Source organism: Sceloporus occidentalis, unplaced genomic scaffold (genome assembly GCF_023333645.1).
Source record: "Sceloporus occidentalis isolate IW3139 unplaced genomic scaffold, rSceOcc1.0.p SCAF_4, whole genome shotgun sequence".
Classification (NCBI taxonomy): domain Eukaryota; kingdom Metazoa; phylum Chordata; class Lepidosauria; order Squamata; family Phrynosomatidae; genus Sceloporus; species Sceloporus occidentalis.
In genome coordinates, this window is record NW_028316984.1 from 73,641,875 (window position 1) to 73,663,438 (window position 21,564).

Genomic DNA, 21,564 nt, shown 5'->3' on the forward strand with positions numbered 1-21,564 from the left:
GCAGTGCTCGGAAACAAGTATGCCTGAGGGTAATTTTCTGCTTGCCTTGTGTGCTCTAGTGTAGAAATTCATTGCTAATTACTATGCATCTTTCTTCTATCTAATTTGTGACTGTTCCAGGCAGCAATTGCAACCATCAATTTGAAAGGACAGTCCAGAAAGAAATCTTGTTATTATATTATTATTATTTTTTTATTAGGTGAACATACTGAGCCCACTCTTGGCACTGGAGTTTCAATCTGCTTGGAGCTCAGTTTTCCAAATAATGAGATTTCTGTCTGATTACACACACTGTTCTGCAACTTCTAGGGGGGGGGGGGGGGGAGAAATCTACAGTGGTGATGAAAGTCAGTGGTGGTGAAAGTCCAGGCGAGATGCTGTTGGATGAATGAAGTTATCTACAAACCTTTATGGATTTTTGCTGAGGTCTGCTACCAAAATAGTCATGTTTACCCTTTATTCAGATTCCTGAACAATGATGCTTGGCTAAAGTGTAGTAGGGAGCAAGACCAAAGACATTGTGCTACCTGAAATGAAGAAGAAGATGTGGCTCCTCCACACTCCATGTACAAAAGCAACTGGAGTAACAGCTCAATCTTAATTACTGGCAATAGAATAGCATCCTCCAGCACACCTGAAGTTAGCATGCTAGTTTAAGGAGTGCAAGGCCAGCTTTCCTCTCCAATATCTTGCTGCAATCTGTTGCACCTGTTGTGAGGGATGACCTAATGGGAGGTCTGAGTCTAGTAAAGAACTATCCATATGCTTTCAGACTGGCATATTCCAAGTGCTTTTCACTTTCATTTACAGCTTATCTATACAGCAAATAATATTGTCAATGCATAAAAAGTGCATCCCAAGAATCTGCTACAGTCATGTGAATTTGTTACATCAGATTTCATAACAAACAAGACCATAATAAATGAATAAATATGCCTCAAACAAATGATAGGGACACACTATAATATTTCAGTCAATGTCAATGCCAATAGCCAGCACAGATAAATCAAGCTATATAATCACAAAAATTATAGAATTCCATTGGCTTATAACATAGGTTAAAAGCATTTATAGAAAAAATTACTGCATCCGGTGTTGAAATGAGGCACAGAAAGAAATAAAGGGCATCATATCCATGATGCATGTTTGTATTTGATAACTTTTCCTCTTGTGTTGGTTGGAATCTGTTAAATCAGTGGTTCTTAACGTTTTCTTCAACACAAATACATTTTCTTGCCACGGACCACCAAGTCTTAATTCAGGATTTAAAACCCTAAAGTGCATCAAATATTTATTTAAAGCTTCTCTTCAAGGGTCTTCAGATTTGGAGAAAAGAGAGAAATAAGTAAATGCACACTTCTATTGTAATATTTTCTTGGAATCATTCAACAACAACACTTGGACATGCAACCATGGCCCAATATTACTAGCTAACTATAGTTAATTAATTAATTAATGAGAAGGCTGGTGCTGCATTTCATTTACAGGCCTTGTTATATCAGGCTTAATAGCTGAAACTTGTATTCGGAGATCTGACTATACATTTTTCAAATGATTTCTATACTTAATTTTTAGATAAATGAGAGCAGAGAATGATTTTTCACACAAGTATGGCATTGCTCAAGGCATCAATACTTTCATAGCCTTCTTCAATAGTTTCTGAATAATCTGCTTGTAAGTGAGCCCATAAATTTGGAAGGGAGTATTGCTTGAAGTGCAATTTAAGAGTACCTTCTGTGATCTTTTCTTCCTCTTCTGCTGTGAGTCCCTCTAGTTCATACACATTAACTGAAAATTGATCTCTAGTCCAGTTTTTGCTTCTATCAGAAACAGGAAAATATTCATGGAAACTATGCTGCAAATCTTTTCAAATGTCATGTGAGAAGAGATGTGTCCTCTTTGGACAACTCTTCTTAGGTGGAACCAAGAAAATTTGTGAGGTTTGGAAATGGCTCATAGTTTCAGTTTAATGGGCAATGATGCCATAATTCTACCTTTTTTGTCATTGCTTTGATTTTTGTTCAAATTGAAAAACTAACTTTTTCTCCTTGAAGATTTAAGTTGAGCATATTTAAATGGGTGGTGATATCTGACAAATATGCTAATTTTACTAACCAAGAAAAGTCTGTCAGATGATCGCTAAGAATAAATTGCTCTTCCATGAGGAATAATTTTATCTCATCTCTCAATTCCCGAAAACGAACGAAAAATTTACTTCATGATAACCAATGAACTTCACAGTGTAGCAAAAGGTGATGGTGGTCACCATCCATATCTTTGCAAAGTTGCTGAAAAAGTCTTGAAATCAGTGATTTGCTTTTTATAAAGTTGACAATTTTGGCTGATTCATTTAAAGTCTGTTTAATTTTTCTGGTATCTTCTTAGCAACTAGAGCTTTCTTATTTATGCAGTATTTGAATTAAGTCACTGACGGTATGATTTCCTTAACCCATGCTACAAGTCCAGTAAGCTTTCCAGATGTGGCTCATGGTCCATCTGTGCTACCAATCAATGTCGTGAGATGTTATAAACTCAGTTAAACTGTTACATACTTCTTCAGCTGTGGTGTGTACCAATGTGGAGATGGGCAGGAAGACTTCAAAAATATTTCTCTCATTCTCATACCTAACATAGCACAATAAGATTCTTTCTTTATTATATCTGTGCTTTTGCCCAGTTGTAGAACAAAAATAGGAGGACATGTGAATTCTTTCTAATAACTGTTCCTTGATATTGCCCAACCAACTGATTTGCTTGTTAACAGTGTCATATATTAAGGAAAGGTTCTTGCCAGCTTTCTTTTTTATCAATGCAGAAACCACAATTTTTGTATCAGGTAATATAAATTATTTGGCTATTATGTGTCGTTCTCTTAATTTTGCTTTTAGTCGAGAATCTGTAAATGTGGCCCTCAGTTTGTTTTAAGTGTTACAACCAGTTGCAGTCTTTTTTTCTCTGTGTGTCTGTGTCTCTTTTTTCAACATTTCCTTACTTTCCTGAAGTTCCTGCTTCTTACCTTTGAAACAATCAGTGTTCTTTGTGGCATGTTCATTATATTTACTATTGAAAGGTCTTTGCAGTTTTTATGGTTTCATGTCCTCATTGAACTACATCGTAATATAACACACATTGTGGTAGTTGCTTGTGTTCTGGGCCTGTATATGTGAAGTCAATCAACAGACATTCCTTTCTTTAACAGCAACACTTTTAAGCTGACTGGAAGAAGCTTCATTTTACTTTGAACAGGATGCATCATCATCATCATCATCATCATCATCAATACTTTTACATTTCAAATTCAGCCAGCGATCCCTCCTAAGGCTTAGTCAAAATGTATTGTTATAAAATTCACTGTGATAACATTGAAAAGTCACTTTACAATAACTGAACACTTTTATTCATAGAAAATGAAGGAGAAACACAACCATTTTCAATAATCCACAGTTATCATTCCAAAGTCTGTCATAACACTCACTCACACTGACTGACTCCTACTCTTTCCACCTGCAAACAGTCTTTCTTTTATACATGAATTTCTTCAAGATCATTCTCAACACAACTACAAAATTATGGAAAGCAATAGATGAACAGAGAATGTGGTGATACACTGTGAACTCTATTATAGTTTGGTGCCACTACCAAGACAGCTTCTGGTTGTATGCATGGTACCAAGAAGTGTCCTGTGTTTTCTCTTGGCCACTCCACATCATTCACTTGTATGTTCTCACCATGTGCAAAAGCAGCAAGTGCTGAGTACATTTTTTTCAGTTAAACAGTTGCTTTCATAACTGTTTTTTTTAATTTTTGTTAGTTTTTAATTGAGGCAGTAGGATAATACAATTAATACAATTGATAGATCAAACTATTATTCTTAAAGTTATATTTAAATAAATATTCTTTCTTTCTTTCTTTCTTTCTTTCTTTCCTTTTCTTACTTAACCAATACAGCTCATTACATTTCTTTAAGTCTTTGTGGCCCTCCAGGGGTTCATAGACCACAGGGTATGGACCATTGTACTACATCAAACACATACATATCTTATCACACATTGACTACTAACAGATTTATCATGACATAAAATTGTAAAAATAAGTTGTGTAGAAAGTGAATGCCACACTAAATCTACAGGTCTTTATGATGCTGCAGGAAGACAATCTGGGTGCATGTCAGCAGGTGGATTCCTGGTGAGCCTCGAGGGTTTCTGCCTTCAGCTGGGGTGCATGAAATGAAGGGCAATGAGGTCACCAGGTTTGCGAGTGATTTATAAGAACTGGATGTGAAAGTTTAATGCTTTTGAAAACCCCAGGGCATAGTAGAAAATGAATCTGACATCTTAGGAGATGGTATTTTCTTCTCATTGCTACTGGTACTCTCTTATAGGGCACCATGTTGCCAGAGGTGCTGAATCTAAATTAATATGTAAAACCTAGCCCTCTAGAAATCTATAGTTATTAAACATCTTGCAGTGGGTTGTTGCAAAAGAAAGGTCAGCGGCTTTGGAATCACTGAAATATTTCTATTATCTTGGTCTTAGGTGACATCTTTGTTATTCGAGTTTTGTAATGAACAACTGTAAATAACTTCTTGCCAAGTCATATTTTATTTTCATCAAGCCAATGCACATTGCATGTACAGTACATACCATAAACGTGACCATCAGAAAATGCTGATTCCATCCTAATTTGGATAATAAAACCAAACCTAAAGCAATCATATTTCAAAAATATTTCTCTGGGCACATACATTCAAGGCAATGGTGGAAAACATGGTGTATACTTGTGTTTTGCATTCCCATTCCCATCAGTCTTAATCAGAATTGCAAATGTTAAGGATTGATAGGTGTTAATTTTCTATAACTGTTTACGTGAGAATAAGCCCCATTTAACATAACTGGATTTATTTTTGAGTAAATATGGATTGTGCTGTAAAAGAAGTTCAAAGAGTAGGGACTACTCTACAACAGAAACAAGTAGGAAATAGTCAGAGATGCTGCAGTAGATTAGTTTTATGTTGAAAAATGGCTTGGAATATTTTAAACTTTATAGCTTGATTTTTAATGTGTATCTCCTTTCCCCAACTCTTCGAAGGCAGAGTAGGCTTCTTTGGTGCATTCTTTCCATCTTAAATAACAGAGACAGCCATAATAACACAAGCAAGATTATAGCCATGAATCAGCAAAGAAAAGGTATTGGAGTCATCAGAAGAGTTATACAAAAGCTGGAATGAATGTAAAAACCCACTCCTTCATTTCAGGGTCAACAGATGCCAAGGAAAACATCGAGGTTAATAATGCAGAACATTTAATAATATATTTAGCAGCAGAATTGAAAATATATGTTCAAAGTGTTCTAATGTAGGAAGTACACACACACACACGCACACACACTCCATCCTTCATTTCCCAATTAATGCCAACCACACAAAACATGATTATGTAAAACTTCATAAGGACTATGTTAGTTGTAGACAATTCTTAAGTACAGTAGGTAGCCATTTACATGTTTTTTTTTTCCTTAATCAGTGCGTGGGCCTGTCTCAAATTTCAGGAATCTTTTCATTGCTGGTGACATGTGAAACAGTAGGGCATTCAGATGTCAGAGCCTCACCCTGATTTTGCATTAATATGGGAACATAAGAGTAATTTAAAATTAAAATCTTAGGGCATTTTCACAATACACCACCATAGTGCTATGATTCCACTTTAACTGCAGACTCTGCTTCCTATGAAATCCTGTGGTTTGTAGTTTGGTCAGAGGCACCAGAGAAGCTCTCTGGCTAAGGATTTTAAAGACCTCTCCCTAAACTGCAAATCCCTGGATTCCATAGAATAGAACCATAGCAGTTAATGTGAAATAACAGCATTATATTTCTGTAGTGTGAACATGCCCCTGGTTGAGGCTCTAGTATGAATGATTTGATGGACCAACATTTTTTCTGTGCTCCAAAAATTATAGTATTACTAATATAGTATAGGCTTCCTTCTTGGAGAAAGCAGTGGAGAAATTCTGCTATTCATTAACCTTTGGATATCAGATTGTATTGAACTGTTTGTACAGGTTGTGTCTCCCTTATCCAAAATTCCAAAATGCAAAATATTCCAAAAACAAAAACTTTTCTATTTGGTGACTGGGATAGTGACACCTTTGCTTTCTGATGATTCAGTGTACACAAACTTTTTTCATGCACAAAAAATATTATTTATAAATACAGTCAACCTTCTGTTTTCGTGAGGAATTTGTTCTGGACCACCACCACCCCCTGCGCAAAAATGGAGTTTTGCATATATTCAAGCCCCATTGACTTGAATATAGGTGTGTGCCCGCCCGCGTGCGCATACATCTGCACACCTCGGACACAGCCCATTAATTCACCCTCTGTTTGTCCCTCACACATAAGCGAGGGACGCGGGTATGAAAACTGTGAGAACAAAGGGAGGACTGTATTGTATAAAAGTATCTTCAGTCTTTGTGTATATAAAAAATAAATGAATTATGTGTTTAAACTTGGGTCTCAACTCCAAGATATCTCATTATGTACTTATATGCAAATAGAATTATTCCAAAATAATAATAATAAAAATCCAAAGTCCAAAGCACTTCTGGTCCCAAGCACTTTGAATAACAGAGACTCAACCTGTATCAGAAATTGTCAGGTGAGTAGTTAAATAGATAAAAACTATGGCCCTGTACAGATGGGCAAAAAGCACTGGCCTGTGAGCAGGGTCAGGGCTGAGTGTTCCCACACTCAATGCCCTTATGCTGCCACCAGGGCACCATTTTGGCATGCGCCGGTCCACACAGCACTTGCCATGATGACACACCTCTGGTGCTGTGTCCAAATGGTGCAGTGCCAAAGGGACATCATCATGATGCCCCATTGTGGTTATGATGCCCTTTAAGATGGTGTAAAAAGGAGCCATTTTTTCTGGCTTCTTTTTGCACTCTCTAGAGGCTGGATTGGTGCCATGGCATGCAGTTGCCACAGCACTAATCCAGTGTGAAAAGGGACAGCATCTTACCATCTCTTCAGCCCAATCTGTACAGTCCCTATGTTCAAATGCTCTTTGATTTGTATATGTACCAACAAGCCAATTTTTAAAAAATGTTCCACTTGCTTTGTATGTTACAGATGGTCAGGGACTCGATCCAGAAGTCTCCAAGGCAAACTCCTTTGGATTCATAGGGTGCATGTCATCTGTTCAGTACAACCACATTGCTCCACTGAAAGCTGCCTTACGACATCCGAGTATAGCACCTGTGACAGTTCTGGGTTCTTTGTCTGAATCAAACTGTAGGGCTTTAGTAGCAGTCGATGTGAATACAGCAACTACGATATATTCGTCATCAGGTATGGTCAATCATTTTGTGGAAATAGATAATTGAACTGGGGCACTAGAGTGGTATTCTTCTAGTACATCACACACATACCTCATCATAGCACCAACTGAGTAATATTCAGTTGTATGACTAGATATTTTTACTAATACAAGTTGTTCACATTGTACCAAGTAAAAGGGATTCGAATCCCACCTAGAAGGATTGCATTGAGTAGGCTCTAGCTGTTAGGCCAATCTAGAAGTTGGAACGATTGGAAAAACAGAAGAAATGTGTTGTTGTTTTTAATTAAACAAGTGTCAAACTGATCAGCAATTTCTAACTGAATTTATTTATATAGTTATCTATTTGTGTACTTGGTTTTGCTAAAACAATTTACAATAGCAGAAACAGAGAAGTTACATTCTGGAAACTCAGAAGAGGAGGAAATGAGCAGTTTGAGAAGTTTTGGTCTGTGAGAAATCACACTGTAACTCTCTTCTCTGTAGGAATGATATAAAAAATCCTATCCTTGCAACAAATATGCAGGCTTCAGTGCACTTAAGAGATCAGAACTCCAATGACCTCTTTCTTCTCAATGTTTATATGATTATAGCCCCCAGAACTAATGAAAAAACATCTCCATGTTGTTACTAGCTCTAATTATATAGAAAAGTGTTCCAGTGTGCTATGTCTTTTGATCACTTCTGCAACACATGGCTAACTTCTTATATCTCACTAGTAATGTTCAAAGCAGAGCTTTAATCGGAGGTGGGAATAATGCAGCCCCCCAGATACAGTTGATCTGCAGTTCCCAGTATTACTCACCCCTGGTTATCCTGGATAGAGATTCTTGGAGTTGCAGTCCAACCATCTGGAGGGCTGCATCATTCCTTCCTAGTTTAATGATTAGCAAACATAAAAGATAAGTCATAATGGTGATTGGTCATCAATATGTTGAAAAATCAAGGTGAGTGAAATGTAGGAACAGATGTTTGTGCTCAAAAAAGTCCTACAGCACAATGAAAGTCTGCCATGAGTAACAGACATGGAGGTAAATAGGCAGGGAATTGTTTCATTTTTGTTTTTGAATGGATTTGAAATTTTCCACAAAGTGGCTAATAAATTAACAAGTGAAAACAATATCAAAACAGTGTCCCAAAACACAGTGAACAGTAATGCATTTTTAAAAAAATACATATTCATTATGATAACAAAGCAGGATATAAGCAGCCATCAGTGTAAATGAATGAAGCTCAGCAGAAGTCACCTTGGTAGGCTTCAGGTTTTGCCTGCTGATAGAGAGGGGCTAGACAGACCTCCTTATGAAGGATTAAAGGACAAAGGAGACCCTCTGGATCAAATTAAAGGTCTATTCATGTCAACAATGTGATAAATGGGAATCCCATAAGCAGGCAATATATACAATAACCCTCTCCTGATAATGTTTAACAGCTGGCATTCAGAGATATACTGCCCATGATATGGGTGGTAAGAACCATTTCACAGGCCTGGAACCATGCTCTGAATATAATGACTAGCAGCCTCAAACAATCCATCTTCCATTAATTTATCAAATCACCTTGCATAACCATCCAAAATGGTAGATGCCACTCTATCATGTGGTAGTCACTTTCATAGGTACTCTGTGTGAACATTTCCCCTCCTCTCATGTTACTTTCCTGAATCTTTCACCATTTAACTTCATTTCATAGCCAGGTTTTCATCCTGTGAGTTTCTTCCATCTTTTGCCATCTCATATATCATTTATAAAGAACTAGCATGTCTTCTCCCAAATTATTTGCATGCCAAAGCCTCAAACATTGTTAATGGAGAAATTGCCTCAACTCCTTAGGTGCAGCCACTAACAAAGCCAAACACACCTCAAATACTTGTGGGACACGGACAAGGCTTTCACTGACAGAAATTGGATATACATAATTGAAAAATAGTATATCACTTTGAAGAAGGGGCCATAGATCAGTGGACAGTGAAGGTGTACTGTACATGCAGAAGGCCCCAAGATTAATATCCAGCACATCCAAAGAACAATATGGGTAACCCATACTGGTCTTGATGGACAAATAACATGAAATAGGCATGATGTAGTGGTTTGAGTGTTCGATTACGACTCTGTAGATCAGGGTTCGATCCCCAACTTGGCCATTAAACCCACTGAGAGACTGTGGCAAGTCACACCCTCTCAGTCTTGGGGAAAGGCAATGACAACCTCCTCTGAGCAAATCTTGCCAAGAAAAACTCACAATAGCTTCACTTTAGGGTCACCTTGGAAACCATTTGAAGGCACACAACAAGTAAATAAATAAATAAATAAATAAATAAATAAAGTATAAAGCAGCTCACTATATTCCAGATTACAATGCTTAGACTGTTCAACAGTGCAAGGTCTGAAGATTCAGGCCACAAAAGAGGAAATCTCCATTTTATTGTTGTTTATTACTCTGAGTACCATATGAAACTCATCCTCTCAGTGTTGTATTCATTATCCCCCCCCCCCCAACTATATGGAAAAGTGTGTGTATTTTTGCTTACATTTTTCCTAACGTACAATATTTTAAACTCATTTTCTCCAAAGGATATCTGTGCTCATCTGAGATATATATATATATATATATATATATATATATATATATATATATATATTAGATGTATGGTTTTTTTTTCAAATGGGCACATGATTTGATGCATAGTTTTTGTCACTAAAATGCATCTGCAATCTTGGCAAAGTATGGATTCCAAAGAAAAGTTCTGCTTCAGTCCATTAACAGATTTGGGAGGTTAAAGTGGGTATTTATATAAGAAAAATGTGAACCTAACAAATTTCTTTTTCATCTCCAATGACATTCTCTTAAATTTTCTTTATCAACCAGCAGGGAAAACCTCTTCCTTGGTTCTGGGCTATATTGCCATACCTAGCTTATCATTTGATTAGCATCTTGTTACATTCTTTCTTGGTGTAAATTAACTTGTTCCTTGAGTTCTCAAGTCACACTCATTAATATTTCTTTATGATAGTGGTAAGAATGTGTAAGCTGGTACAAGCTCTTGAGTTTTCCTGCCTATACATTTTGCTCTGTGCTTGCCTCTTACTCTCTCCTATTTTGAACAGAGTCATATTACATGCTCATGATGATCCCAGCAGTTCATTTTTGCCTGTACTGTAACTATTAATTAGCCCCTTGGGCATCTTAAATGTTTTGCATCTTGGGATTGATTACATATTGTCAGGCTCATGTTGTTATTACCACAGACTAGAAGCACAAAGGGACATTCCAAAGAAACTTTTCTTTAAAAAATCCATTAAGATAACATATTGGTTGTGACCAAACATCTCCTCAGCACAGTGTAAATATTTCCATGTGGAGATACACTGCATGAGTTCTACACAACTCCCCATGCAGAATAACAATACAGTCGACCCTCCTAACTTGCGGATCTCAGATCTGCACCCTTGAAAATCTGTGGAGGGGCGACCTTCACTATTTTCAATGAGGAGCGTGCCCAGCGCACGTGCCGCAATTGCACACATGGGCACATGTCCCATTCAAGCCTATAGGGCTTGTATATGTGTGAGACTCCTTTTTTTTGGGGGGGGGGGGTGATCCAGAACAAATCCCTTGTGAAGACAGAGGGCCAACTGTAGATGCTAATGACAAGGTGTCATTCAAAATGCAAAATACATGATGCACAACTGTGTGTTATGTAGGGTACACAGTGCACAGCCACAATGCAAAGTATAAGATGCACAACTGCACTGTATAATGCAAAATGCAAAATGTACAACTTGCAAAACAATACATAGATCTCTGTGCAACTCTGCTTCTGCAGCTATCAGCAAAATGCTTCCATTGCACAATGGTGACTTTTTGGCCTTGCATGAAAAGCATGACTTATGCATATGTATGTTCCTAATAAGATGCTGCTCAATGTCTTGTAAAACATTATTGGATAATGACTTTCAGACTGAAATATGTCTCTATAATCAGCAATTGTATTTAATCTCCCTCTCAAGATGTCAGATATGCAAGCTCTGGAATGCTGCCATGTCCAGTTTAAAAAAAAAAACACATACCCACATCTATTTAATAACAATTTGATGACATCTCTTAGCTTATTTTCTTCCAACACCATTTTAATTTGGAACATATCCCCATATCATTTGCTCCTTTATCCAACACATACTGCAGCAAACAAGAGAAGTTATTGACACTATGCAAAGTGAATGTGAACTATCTTCACTCTCCCTGTGGTGAATACGTTCCAGTTTGCATGCTCTTGTTTCTGGTTCCAAAGGTTTGTCTGGCTCCAGCTGTTACTGAGGAAACACTTCTTGTGATTGGCATCATCCTCAAGTGTTTTTCTGGGTGTCTGCAAACAAAATTTCTCTCTCTTAGCCACATACACACAATCACCACTCCTTATCCAGCAAAGAAGTCTTTGTTTGGTTTCTTACTGTCAAAACACAGCAGTGTTGGCCAAACTCAGACCTAGTTAACTTCAGCAAATTTAGTACAGTAAACTGACTTTCCACTGGGGCCCAGGACTATTGCATTTTTGTAAAAATACCACCCATCATTTTCTAGTTGTTATGAAAATTTTAAAAACATAATGTCTGAGTCCTCAAGAAGTGGCAAGTTCTGCACATACTGTTTTTCCCTTGTAGGCAACCTCTTCTGCAAATACTTGTATGTTGTTTTATTTGAGTTCAGAATTCAGCAGGGCCCTGCTAGGGAAGCTTTTCTTGTGGTTTACCATCTGCTTCCCTGCAGCAAAACACCTCTCTGAGCTTCCCTAATCTCATTTTTAATTAAATAAATTATATTTCTAGGAAATGTTTAGACCTGCCAACTTGAATTCTGAAACACACATGCACCTAAAAATAAATGATCAAAGTGACATATTTTAAATACATATAAATAACTGCATAGAAATCAACTAAAGTATTTTCAAGGTCCTAGCCTCCATGGGGAAAAGTACATCAAACCCTCAGTTTACAATCAAGTTCAGTGACAGAGTAGAGAGAATATAGAATATAGTAGAGATAATTTATTTTAATTGTAGAAAGACATCAGGTAGGCAGCTTGATGAGTGAAAGGATGAATCTCTGTGTAGAGCAGATAGGTGGTTGCAGGATAAGTCTCTGGAGCTTATCGCTCCATTTAAATAACCCGGTTGACTTCATCTGAATTCAAGCCTAAATCAGGAGGCAACCAGGTCCCATTGCAAGGATTTTTCTACCGAAGCCACCAGATGAGTACTTACAGCTGCAGCCCGGGTCCCATGCAAGCTCCGGAGGCCATTTTTTCAAGTCAGAAAACTCCTGGCTTCGAAATGAGGCTGCTGGAGTTCGCCTGGGACCCAGGCTGTAGCCAGGCTATAGTGACCCAGCGGCTTCGGCAGCAAAATACTTGCGGCAGGACCCAGCTGCCTCCCAATTTAGGCTTGAATTTTGGTGAGGTAAGCTGGGTTATTTGAGCTGAGCGATTAGCTCCTTTATCTGGAAACAGTATGAGGAGACAGGATAAATGTCTGTACAGTTTAGTTAAGTGGTAGTAAATAGGTAAGTAAGTGCAGAATGAAAAGCTGAAGTGGGGCGGGGGGGGGGGGAACACTGTGAAAATTATAGTTCCCAGGACCAACAGAAAATGCTAATAAAATCAAGATAGAGGATTTGAAAAATGGAGGGTGCTTTGCCTTGAAAACATACCTGGCCTTCCTTTTAGTGGAAGAAATTATCTTCCAACTCTCTCTAAGGGGTGAAACAGACTGCCTCTTTGTGCTGGCTTCTGGGAGGCTTCAGAGCATGGTGTTTTGACACTGCATGCTTTGAAGTCACCTGGAAGCCAGTGTCATGCCACCCAACTGCCCACACATAGACTAGCTTCAGGAGCAATCCAGTGGAGCAGCATTTACAGAGGGAGGGAAAAGCCAGCTTTTTGCTGGCTCCAAAAGGAGCGGCAATTTGGCACTCCTTTTGGGGTCAACAAAAAGCTGGATTGGGGCCATGGCGTGCAGTTGCAGCAGCCCCAACCTGGCTCTCTCAGGGACAGCTTCAAGCCACCCCTTTTGGGTGATCTGTTTTGCTCCTTAGACTGTCTCTCTAAGATTCTCCTGCATAGAACCACACAATTCATACAGGTATGCAAAGCAATAGACAATTTGTTAGACTACTGAGTTCGTTAGACTCAGATAAAGAAGATGTGTCTAGTGTCACCTCTTGCAACTTCTGCCCCTAACTTAGAGCTGGCTGTGCAGAGAAGGCAGAGTTTGGCCAGCCTAGCAGCCTAGCCAATCAAATTGGAGGCTGGAGAGGATAAATTAGGTCCATTTGTTGGCTGGTACAGAACTGAGTTTAGGAAAGTAATCTAATATAAGGGCGGAGTTGGTCCTGGGTAAAAATAACTATTGTTCTCTGGAGAGTGTGTTGGGAAGTAAACTGTAACTGTAACAAAGTGGAGCCAAGAAAGTAAGACCTGGTAGTAACAAGTGCATAAAATATTTCAACAAGTGAAACATTGTTCAAACCTTTGTTCAAATAGTTTTATTATTCTTCACCTAGAGGCTTGTCTGGGACTTGAATAACTAACCATGCTACTGACATTTACAAATAAAGAAATTTGTTTCACTTAGAAGTTGCTGTACATGGGAAAAATAAAGTAACCGCCACACATACGTGGTAGTGTCACAAACCAATAAGGATTTTTTTCCCCAAAAAGTACAAGTGCTTGTCACAAATTGGGGCCAACGGTGGGATAGAAAGGCCCATGGTGCTGCAATGAAAGAAAAGTAATTAAAGGAAAATAGGTGGCCTCTCACAAACTGGCGACAGCAGCTGGATAACAAAACCCCATAGGGCTGCCATCTGAGGAAAATAGTTAAATGACTGCGTGTCACACTGGCCTCTGGGCCCTTATTGGTCTCCTTGCTCTTCCCCTCTGGCGTGCCTCTTCCATAGGCTTTAACTAGTTCTCACCCATTACTGAGGCCAGGGAGCAGTGAGAGGTAATGCAATGTCTCTGCTGAGTCCTATCTTTTCACATAAAAGGTTATAGAGTGTGCCTGAAAATAATATTTGTATATTTCCATATTCTTTACTTAAAGTAACTTCATCTTGCATACCAATATTTTTAAGTGCCTCTCCTGGCGCAAAAACTTAGCCATTGATGCAAGACGTTTATAGCTTTTTTGCTGTCTTGGCTGGTGGGAGGTAGTTAATCTCCTGTGTGCTTATTCTCCGTTGATGTTTAGTTACTAATCTGGGGATTAATATTTGGTCCCCAAATTTGTACTGTATTTCTGTACTTCTTTGAGATGAGATGCTTGTGCTTTGCTACGCACTGAAGAACAAAGGCAACATTTGTCTTGAGTCTCAAGGTCCCATGCTTCAATTCTGGCCATTAACTACATATGGTTGGAGCAAAACCCATCTTGGGCCTCAATTAAGTGCATACTAAGAGTTTCTGAATGACTATTTCCCAACTGAAGGCAAATAAAGAACACACATAGCTATGAAGACATGGAGAGAAACACAACCTTGAAAAAATAGAACTCTTAATTCTTACTTGCCATAGAAGGAAAAAATACAGAAAATGTTCTAGGCTTCACTTTCTTGCTATGCAGCAGCACCTCATATTTGTATCCAGGCTCAATTTACTTTTCACACTGGTTGATCTCTGCAAGTGCATTACTAAGAGTTCAGCTTCCCTTTCAGCAAAAAACCCAAACAAAACAAATTGACATTTTGAATTTTCCCAAGAGAATCATCATTCTTCCCTATGGGTCTTGGCCCTGCTCCCTTGCTACTGATGGTTTTCTGATTTTGTCCTGAGCAAGATCTCTTGGTGCTGAATCACAAGGTGTTAGAGGAGGCTACTAATGTTGTAACACACTAATAATGTAATGCATGCTTAAGGACTTAGGGTGGTCCCAGACAGCTTTAAAACAGAGGCCCTGCCTTCATTGTAGGAGCTAACAAAAACATCTAGGAACAGTGTAGGAAGGGAAATAACTTTCACAGCATAAATAAACATGAACTCATAAACAAATTTACAATAAGAAAGACACGAAAGGCTATTGAGAAAGACAAGGGAAATTAAAAAGAGAACGACACAACGAGAACAACTCAGATCACAATCACCAACTCCCCACTCCTTAATATAATTCTTTCATGATCTGATACTAGCAAAGCTGAGTCTAATAAATGAATAAAGAGATGCAGAAGGAAATAAGTGGCTATATAACTTCATTGATCTCATATAATATCTTACCCTAAGCCCTGTGACTGGAGCATCCTGTGAGATTCTTGCCACAGATTGCACAATAGAAGTGTCAATGAGTAAATCCAGCTCCCCTCCTGCATAGCACCACTTTGGTGCTTTTGTTACTGACATACTGTTAGCCTTATTTCTGCATAGAGTGAACCCTCTACATTCATTGGGGTTGGGGACACAGGACCCCCATGAAAGTGGGGAAATGTGAATTAAAAACCACAATTTCTTTGGCCTGAGAGAACACCTCTTTGGGAATTTCTGAGTCCTCCAGAACAACTCTGTGGTCAATGCCCACTGGATATTGACCACAGAATTTTGTTGGAGTGCCTATAGACGCTTAGAAAAATGTTTTCTCTAGGAATCTGGACCCCCCCCCCCCCCCCCCGTGCAACCTCTGGTAATTTGCTTCATTATTTTGGATTCAGTCTTAGTAGCAACAGTAATGCAGAACATAACTGTTGAGTTTTGTCCTATGGTTGCTTTATACTATCATTTACAATCAAGCATGCGAGTCACTTATATGTTAGGCTGATTCTTACACCTCTTGCAATCCCAAGGATTGAAGGAACTAGTGAAAGACGATAGGATACAATGTGGAAGGATATATTAAGTAGAAAAAAATCAGTTTTTTTGTTGTTTTTTAGTAAAAAAAACCACATAACAATCAAGTGCCCTCACCTTGTGTTAGCACAAGCCCTCTCTTCTAATGTAAAACCACCATTTGATAGAATGCATTGGCTTTTTAACACATTCTGAACTTTATTTCAACCCTGTTCTGTTCACTGTGTTTCTGTGATTCATTTTAGCAATGTGAGACAAGCTCAGGGCCAGAATTTCAAAGGTATATGTGCATAGATGAATTAGGTTCTTTCCCATTTCCCTGTAGAATGTATTTACAGTTCAGCTGGAAAACAGGGTGGAGGGAGGAAAAGAAAAGTATACAACAATGGAAAATGTGCCCACTTATAATTTCTCGATCTCCTGACTCACTGAAACTCAAATGAGAAATTCAGAGAGGAGACTCTAATGGGAATTTCCCTGCCAGTTGATGTAATGTTGATTTGTAATGGATTCTGTTAGCTGGTCTGCCTGTGGGGGACATGTGCCCTGACCAAGTAAATCAGAGATTACATGCATACATCCCATTGTGCTCTGTTTTAAGGATTACTGTTATGTGTGGAGCTAAAAAGTCAACAAGGCACTGTTCAATACACAATATAGAATTAAAGTAAAGCATAGTGTTAGAATAAACCAACTGGCAGTCAGCTATTCTTTTTTTGCATATACTGTTTTAATTCTGTTTTTGTTTGAATTGTTGTATTTGGTTTTTTAATCTACCTTGGATGCTTTTATTGAAAGAAAGTATAGAAATCTCTAAACATATACACACATGCATGGGCACACACACAAAACACATGCACGCACTTTTCTTTTCTTTTTCCTGCAGGCTTTACCTACATGTATCAAGACATACTCATATACAGAAAAATCAAATTAAGGTTTAGAGCCTTTTCTGTCTTCCTTGGTTTGTAACAGCGCTGGGCTTTAGATTAATAACATCTGTATGTGAATTGTGTTGACGTGGCTTGAATATTTGCCTTCCCTGTACTAACCTTCAAGTCTGATTTTTCACTCCTTAGTGTGGCTAAAAGCCCACAAAGAGAAAACCAGAAGCTAATGTTATTTATAATTTCCAAACTCAAACGTGTTGCCATTGGATTCAATGGAGATGAAAGCATACAGGCAAACAATCTAGGGCCCCATAGGCCTTGTGACAAATCTGTGCTGGATTTTTTTAAAAAAAAAAACCCAGGATATTATATATAGGGATTTATTTACTTTTTGTCTCCCACCTTCTTCACACTTTCCCCTCATGCACAGAATACAGCTGGTAGGTTTGGACTGACAGTTCCTTAATGGCAAAGAGTGATCTTACTCCCAAACTGTTGATTCTGTTCATACACTCCTCAAGCAGATATTGATACCTTCTTCTCATTTTGTGTCACAACCTCAAATGTGTAAGTTATAATCCAATCATATTGGAGCAGATAAATGTCCACATTTTACAGCCAATCAAAATGTTTTGTCACAACATGAGGAATCAAACCACTGTGTTCTAGCCCAAGCCAGCAAAATTTGTTATATTGCAAGGCAATCAACAATAAAACTATCCGCTATTCAGCCATCAGTTTTATTAAATTGCTGGGTATACATCTCAGTGAAAACCTGTTGCAGAGAATTCTTGTTTAATTCAATATTTGTTTGTCTAGCAACAAAACCTTGTCTATGTCTACCCAGAAATAAACCTTACTGTTACAGTGGGCCTTACTCACAGAAAGTGAACATAGCTCTTGAACCTAAGCATTCTTGTATGTTCTAGTCCAAATGGATTCTAAAAATGCATGTATATGTTTTAGTGACTTTTAAAAATTTAGAGTCATGCTTTCATTCTTATATTTCTTTTCTCTTTTTGGTATCAAGCTGCATTTGTCTTATTTTCACAAGCTGTCTACTGCAACAAACAGCAAAATATGGGCTGGTGATTTGGATTTGGCAATTTGCATTGCTCCCACAGGTTCCAAGCACTGACCCACAGTCCCACCATTTAACCATTTACTTTTACCATTCATTTGCAGTGTTTTCACTCTTAAATGTCAGCACAAGTCAGAATTCAATTCCACATAACAGTTTTTAGGGCAGAGAGATTTTTTTTCCATGTTAGCAGCTTCCCAAGCTTTAAATACTCATTTTCCTCTTCTCTCTGATGAGAAGTAACAGAAATTAAGAATGTGGTCAAGATTAGAGACCTCCACAGGCCTTATCTGAATCATGGAACCAGTTCCCCAGTTGAAGAAGAATAGCAAATGATAGAGATCCTTAACTATTTATTTTAGTTCTATTTATCCAATTAAATCCCACCCACTCAAAAAAACCTTTCTCTTCACATAGTTAAGCATATATCTATCCTCATAGATAAAAAAGTGCTCTTTCTCTCTCCCTCTCTCTGTTATGTGTGTGACCAAGAAGGAGAGAGAGTGGGTTGAGATAAAAGTGATAAGTAGCCTTTCCATCACCCTTCAAGCAATCTATTCCATTTTGGAATATCACATGGCTGTTCTTCATAATTAGAAAGAAAACAAGGAAAAAATTGTGGATAGCATGTGAATTGGCTCTTGGAGTGGCAATTGAGATAACTGAAGAAGAATAGCTCACAGGTTTGGGTCAAATAAGCCATTTCTGTGTACCAAACTTGCTACTACCAAGAAAGTATCTTTGGTGGGTGGTTTTCAGGAGTATAATGCTTGTTGAGATTTATTGCTTATACAGAACAATCTTCTTATCCTTTCTGAAATATAGATCCATTTGGGAAGGCAGATGAGAGAGAGCCACTCACCAATGCTGTCAGGAGTGATTCAGCTGTTATTGGAGGTAAGATGTTTTTCAAAAAGCTGAGCAAGAAATGCTTTCCTAATATGGTTGATTAGTATTGGCTCATATCTACTGATAATTGTCCTGCAGTTTTGTGTGGCAGTTGCTATTATGAAACCTCTGCAGTTGTTGTTACATGCCTTCAAGGTGGTTCTGATATATGACAACCTGAAGGCTAACATATTACAGGGTTTTCTTGATAAGATTTGTTCATGGGCGTTTGCCTTTGCCTTCATCTGAGACTGAGAGAGTGGAACTTGCCCAAGGTTACCAGTAGGTTTCCATGCACATGGCCAAGCGGGGATTTGAACCCTGGTCTTTAGAGTGCTAGTCCAACACACAAACCACTTCAGTATATTGGCTTCACCGTGCTTCTCAAATTTCTACCAACAACATATTTGCATTGGAATTATGCTCTTATAACATAGTACCTTTGAACAATCCACATCCCCAGGCTGTATGCCTGGGATGGGAGTTTACTGGTCTATTTGAATAGAGACCAGTAATTTGATTGGACCTGGAGCATCACACCAGGTCTGGGAGACAGTTAGGGGCGGGGGCTAAGACTATTTAAGCCTGCTCCGCCCTCCCTTCTCCCTCTTCCAAGAATTGTTGTCCCACCCTCCCGCCTCGACATCAGTGTGGCTTTGGTGGTCGCTTTATGGGCCAGGTAGGAATTTTCTCCCTTTTTCCAAGGGTTTTTTGCCTACCTCACACTGTTGTTCTTGGCATAGGAAATTGGCTCAGGTGTGGACTTAAATAGGCGGTCACTGGCGGTTATGGGGAGATGTAATTGTCTGGTGAACACCTATGGCACCCACTCGGGGTGAAGGTTAGGCCTCTTGGACTTCTTCTTAGGTCTTGCGAGTAAGGAGAGAGAAAAAGAGACCTTCCTTGGGGCTGACCTGGGATATAATCCTCATTCAAGTCTGGCGAGTTGACTGTGGAAATCTCAGGCTGGCGTTCCATATGCAAGCTGGCCGGGGAGCAACCCAGTCATTGGGTTATCCTCGGAGCTCAGGTGTTTCGCCCAGGGAAAGCTGAGGAGGTGGCATGAGGGATAGACCACCTGCCACAGCTGCTCCCACATCAGGTTGCTCCCCTCTAGTTTGCAAGTATTCAAAAACAGTTATAAATAGTTAATTCCTCAAATAAAGTGGCCCTATTTCAACCCACATTTGTGTCTGGTCTCGTTATTTCAAGTTAGACAGTAATCCTCACCATTTATTCCTGAACACCTTCCAATCTTTCTATTATACGTTCATCAATAAGGGTTTGTAATGGAACATTGCTTGTCCTTCTGTATCATTGCATGTCAATGTAGTGAATAACAAAGCTAGAACGATTTATTCTAGAATAACTCCAAATTTTTCAATTTATGGTTTTTGAATGGGATAGTTCCATCCTATATAAAGCACATGCATGTCACCACCTATTGACTAATATGAGCTTGCGCTCCCACATTTTTTCCCATCCATGGGACAAGAACCAAACCCCCATGGATGGGAAGGGCCTGCTATACTTGTTCTGGTCAACTAGCTGTGAAGGGATATTTGGTCACTTTGTATCAATCCCACATTGCTCCGAGAGAACAAAAAAAATGAGTGGAGAAAAGCAATCAGGGTTCCAAATTATTGATGCAGAAGATTCATATTGACAGTAGGAAAGGCTTCAGATTGGTTTTGATACACTGATTGGGTAGGTCAGTTATCAAGCATCCAGGACAGTGAGTATGAGATCATTGTAGAGATATCACTGGCAAGTTCAGGTCCATGTGCTGTAGAAAGGAAGGTTCACATGGCAATCCTTTCAGTGGGGATGGGAATATTCAAAGCTACCAAACTGCTTTGCAACTCAAACTAGCAGGACAGAAGATAGAGAGGAGAAACAGCAATAGATATTCCCTTTCCTCTTTTCAGTCTTCCATTCTCATACTCTCCTTCCAGTTGGAACCAAGTAGAAAGAGAAATGTATACCTCCCAATCTGCATCTTCCAATCAAATTTGAATCCTCAGCATCAGAAACAAGGGTTTCAGAAGGCTAAGAGAGGACATCTGAGGCACCTCTATCATTTGCACCTTTATCATTTGCTCAGTAGGGCAAGTTCAATTGATCATATAGCCCTGTAGATACTTCAGTGTTTGATATTAATAGGAAAAAGATTTATTAGAAACAATGTTAGAACCCAGAAAGAGAGAGAGCGAAAGGGGGAAAGAGACTGACAGACAAATATGATGCAGTTGATGGTCTGCTCACAACTTCTGAATACTGCTTTAGTTCACTGCACTGCAGAATAGACCCAAGGATATAACTACAAGTCCAGCCACTTAAATGAGAACAGTCTCATGTGTTCTTGATGAATCATCTGCTTTGACTTAATCCACTGTTATCTCAAAGCATCATAAAGCAATGAGTCATCAAACTTTATGACCCATTGGCCTTCGTAATTGAATAGCATGATTTAGAATACACAGAGGAAAGTAATTAAACTAGCACCATAAGCTTCACCATTCTAACCCAGTAGCCTAAA

At 38.7% G+C, this 21,564-nt stretch overlaps 1 protein-coding gene across 2 annotated transcripts in view; it reads left to right on the forward strand.

The window, feature by feature from the left end:
• LOC149313993 (contactin-associated protein-like 5) overlaps positions 1–21,564 on the forward strand; it is a 508,214-nt gene that overhangs the window by 472,116 nt on the left and 14,534 nt on the right. For both annotated transcript variants that reach the window (XM_089520319.1, XM_089520320.1), the window contains 2 exons: positions 7,130–7,348; positions 18,963–19,034. In XM_089520319.1, coding sequence (XP_089376445.1) covers positions 7,130–7,348; positions 18,963–19,034 — 291 coding nt within the window. The remainder of the gene's footprint in view (positions 1–7,129; positions 7,349–18,962; positions 19,035–21,564) is intronic.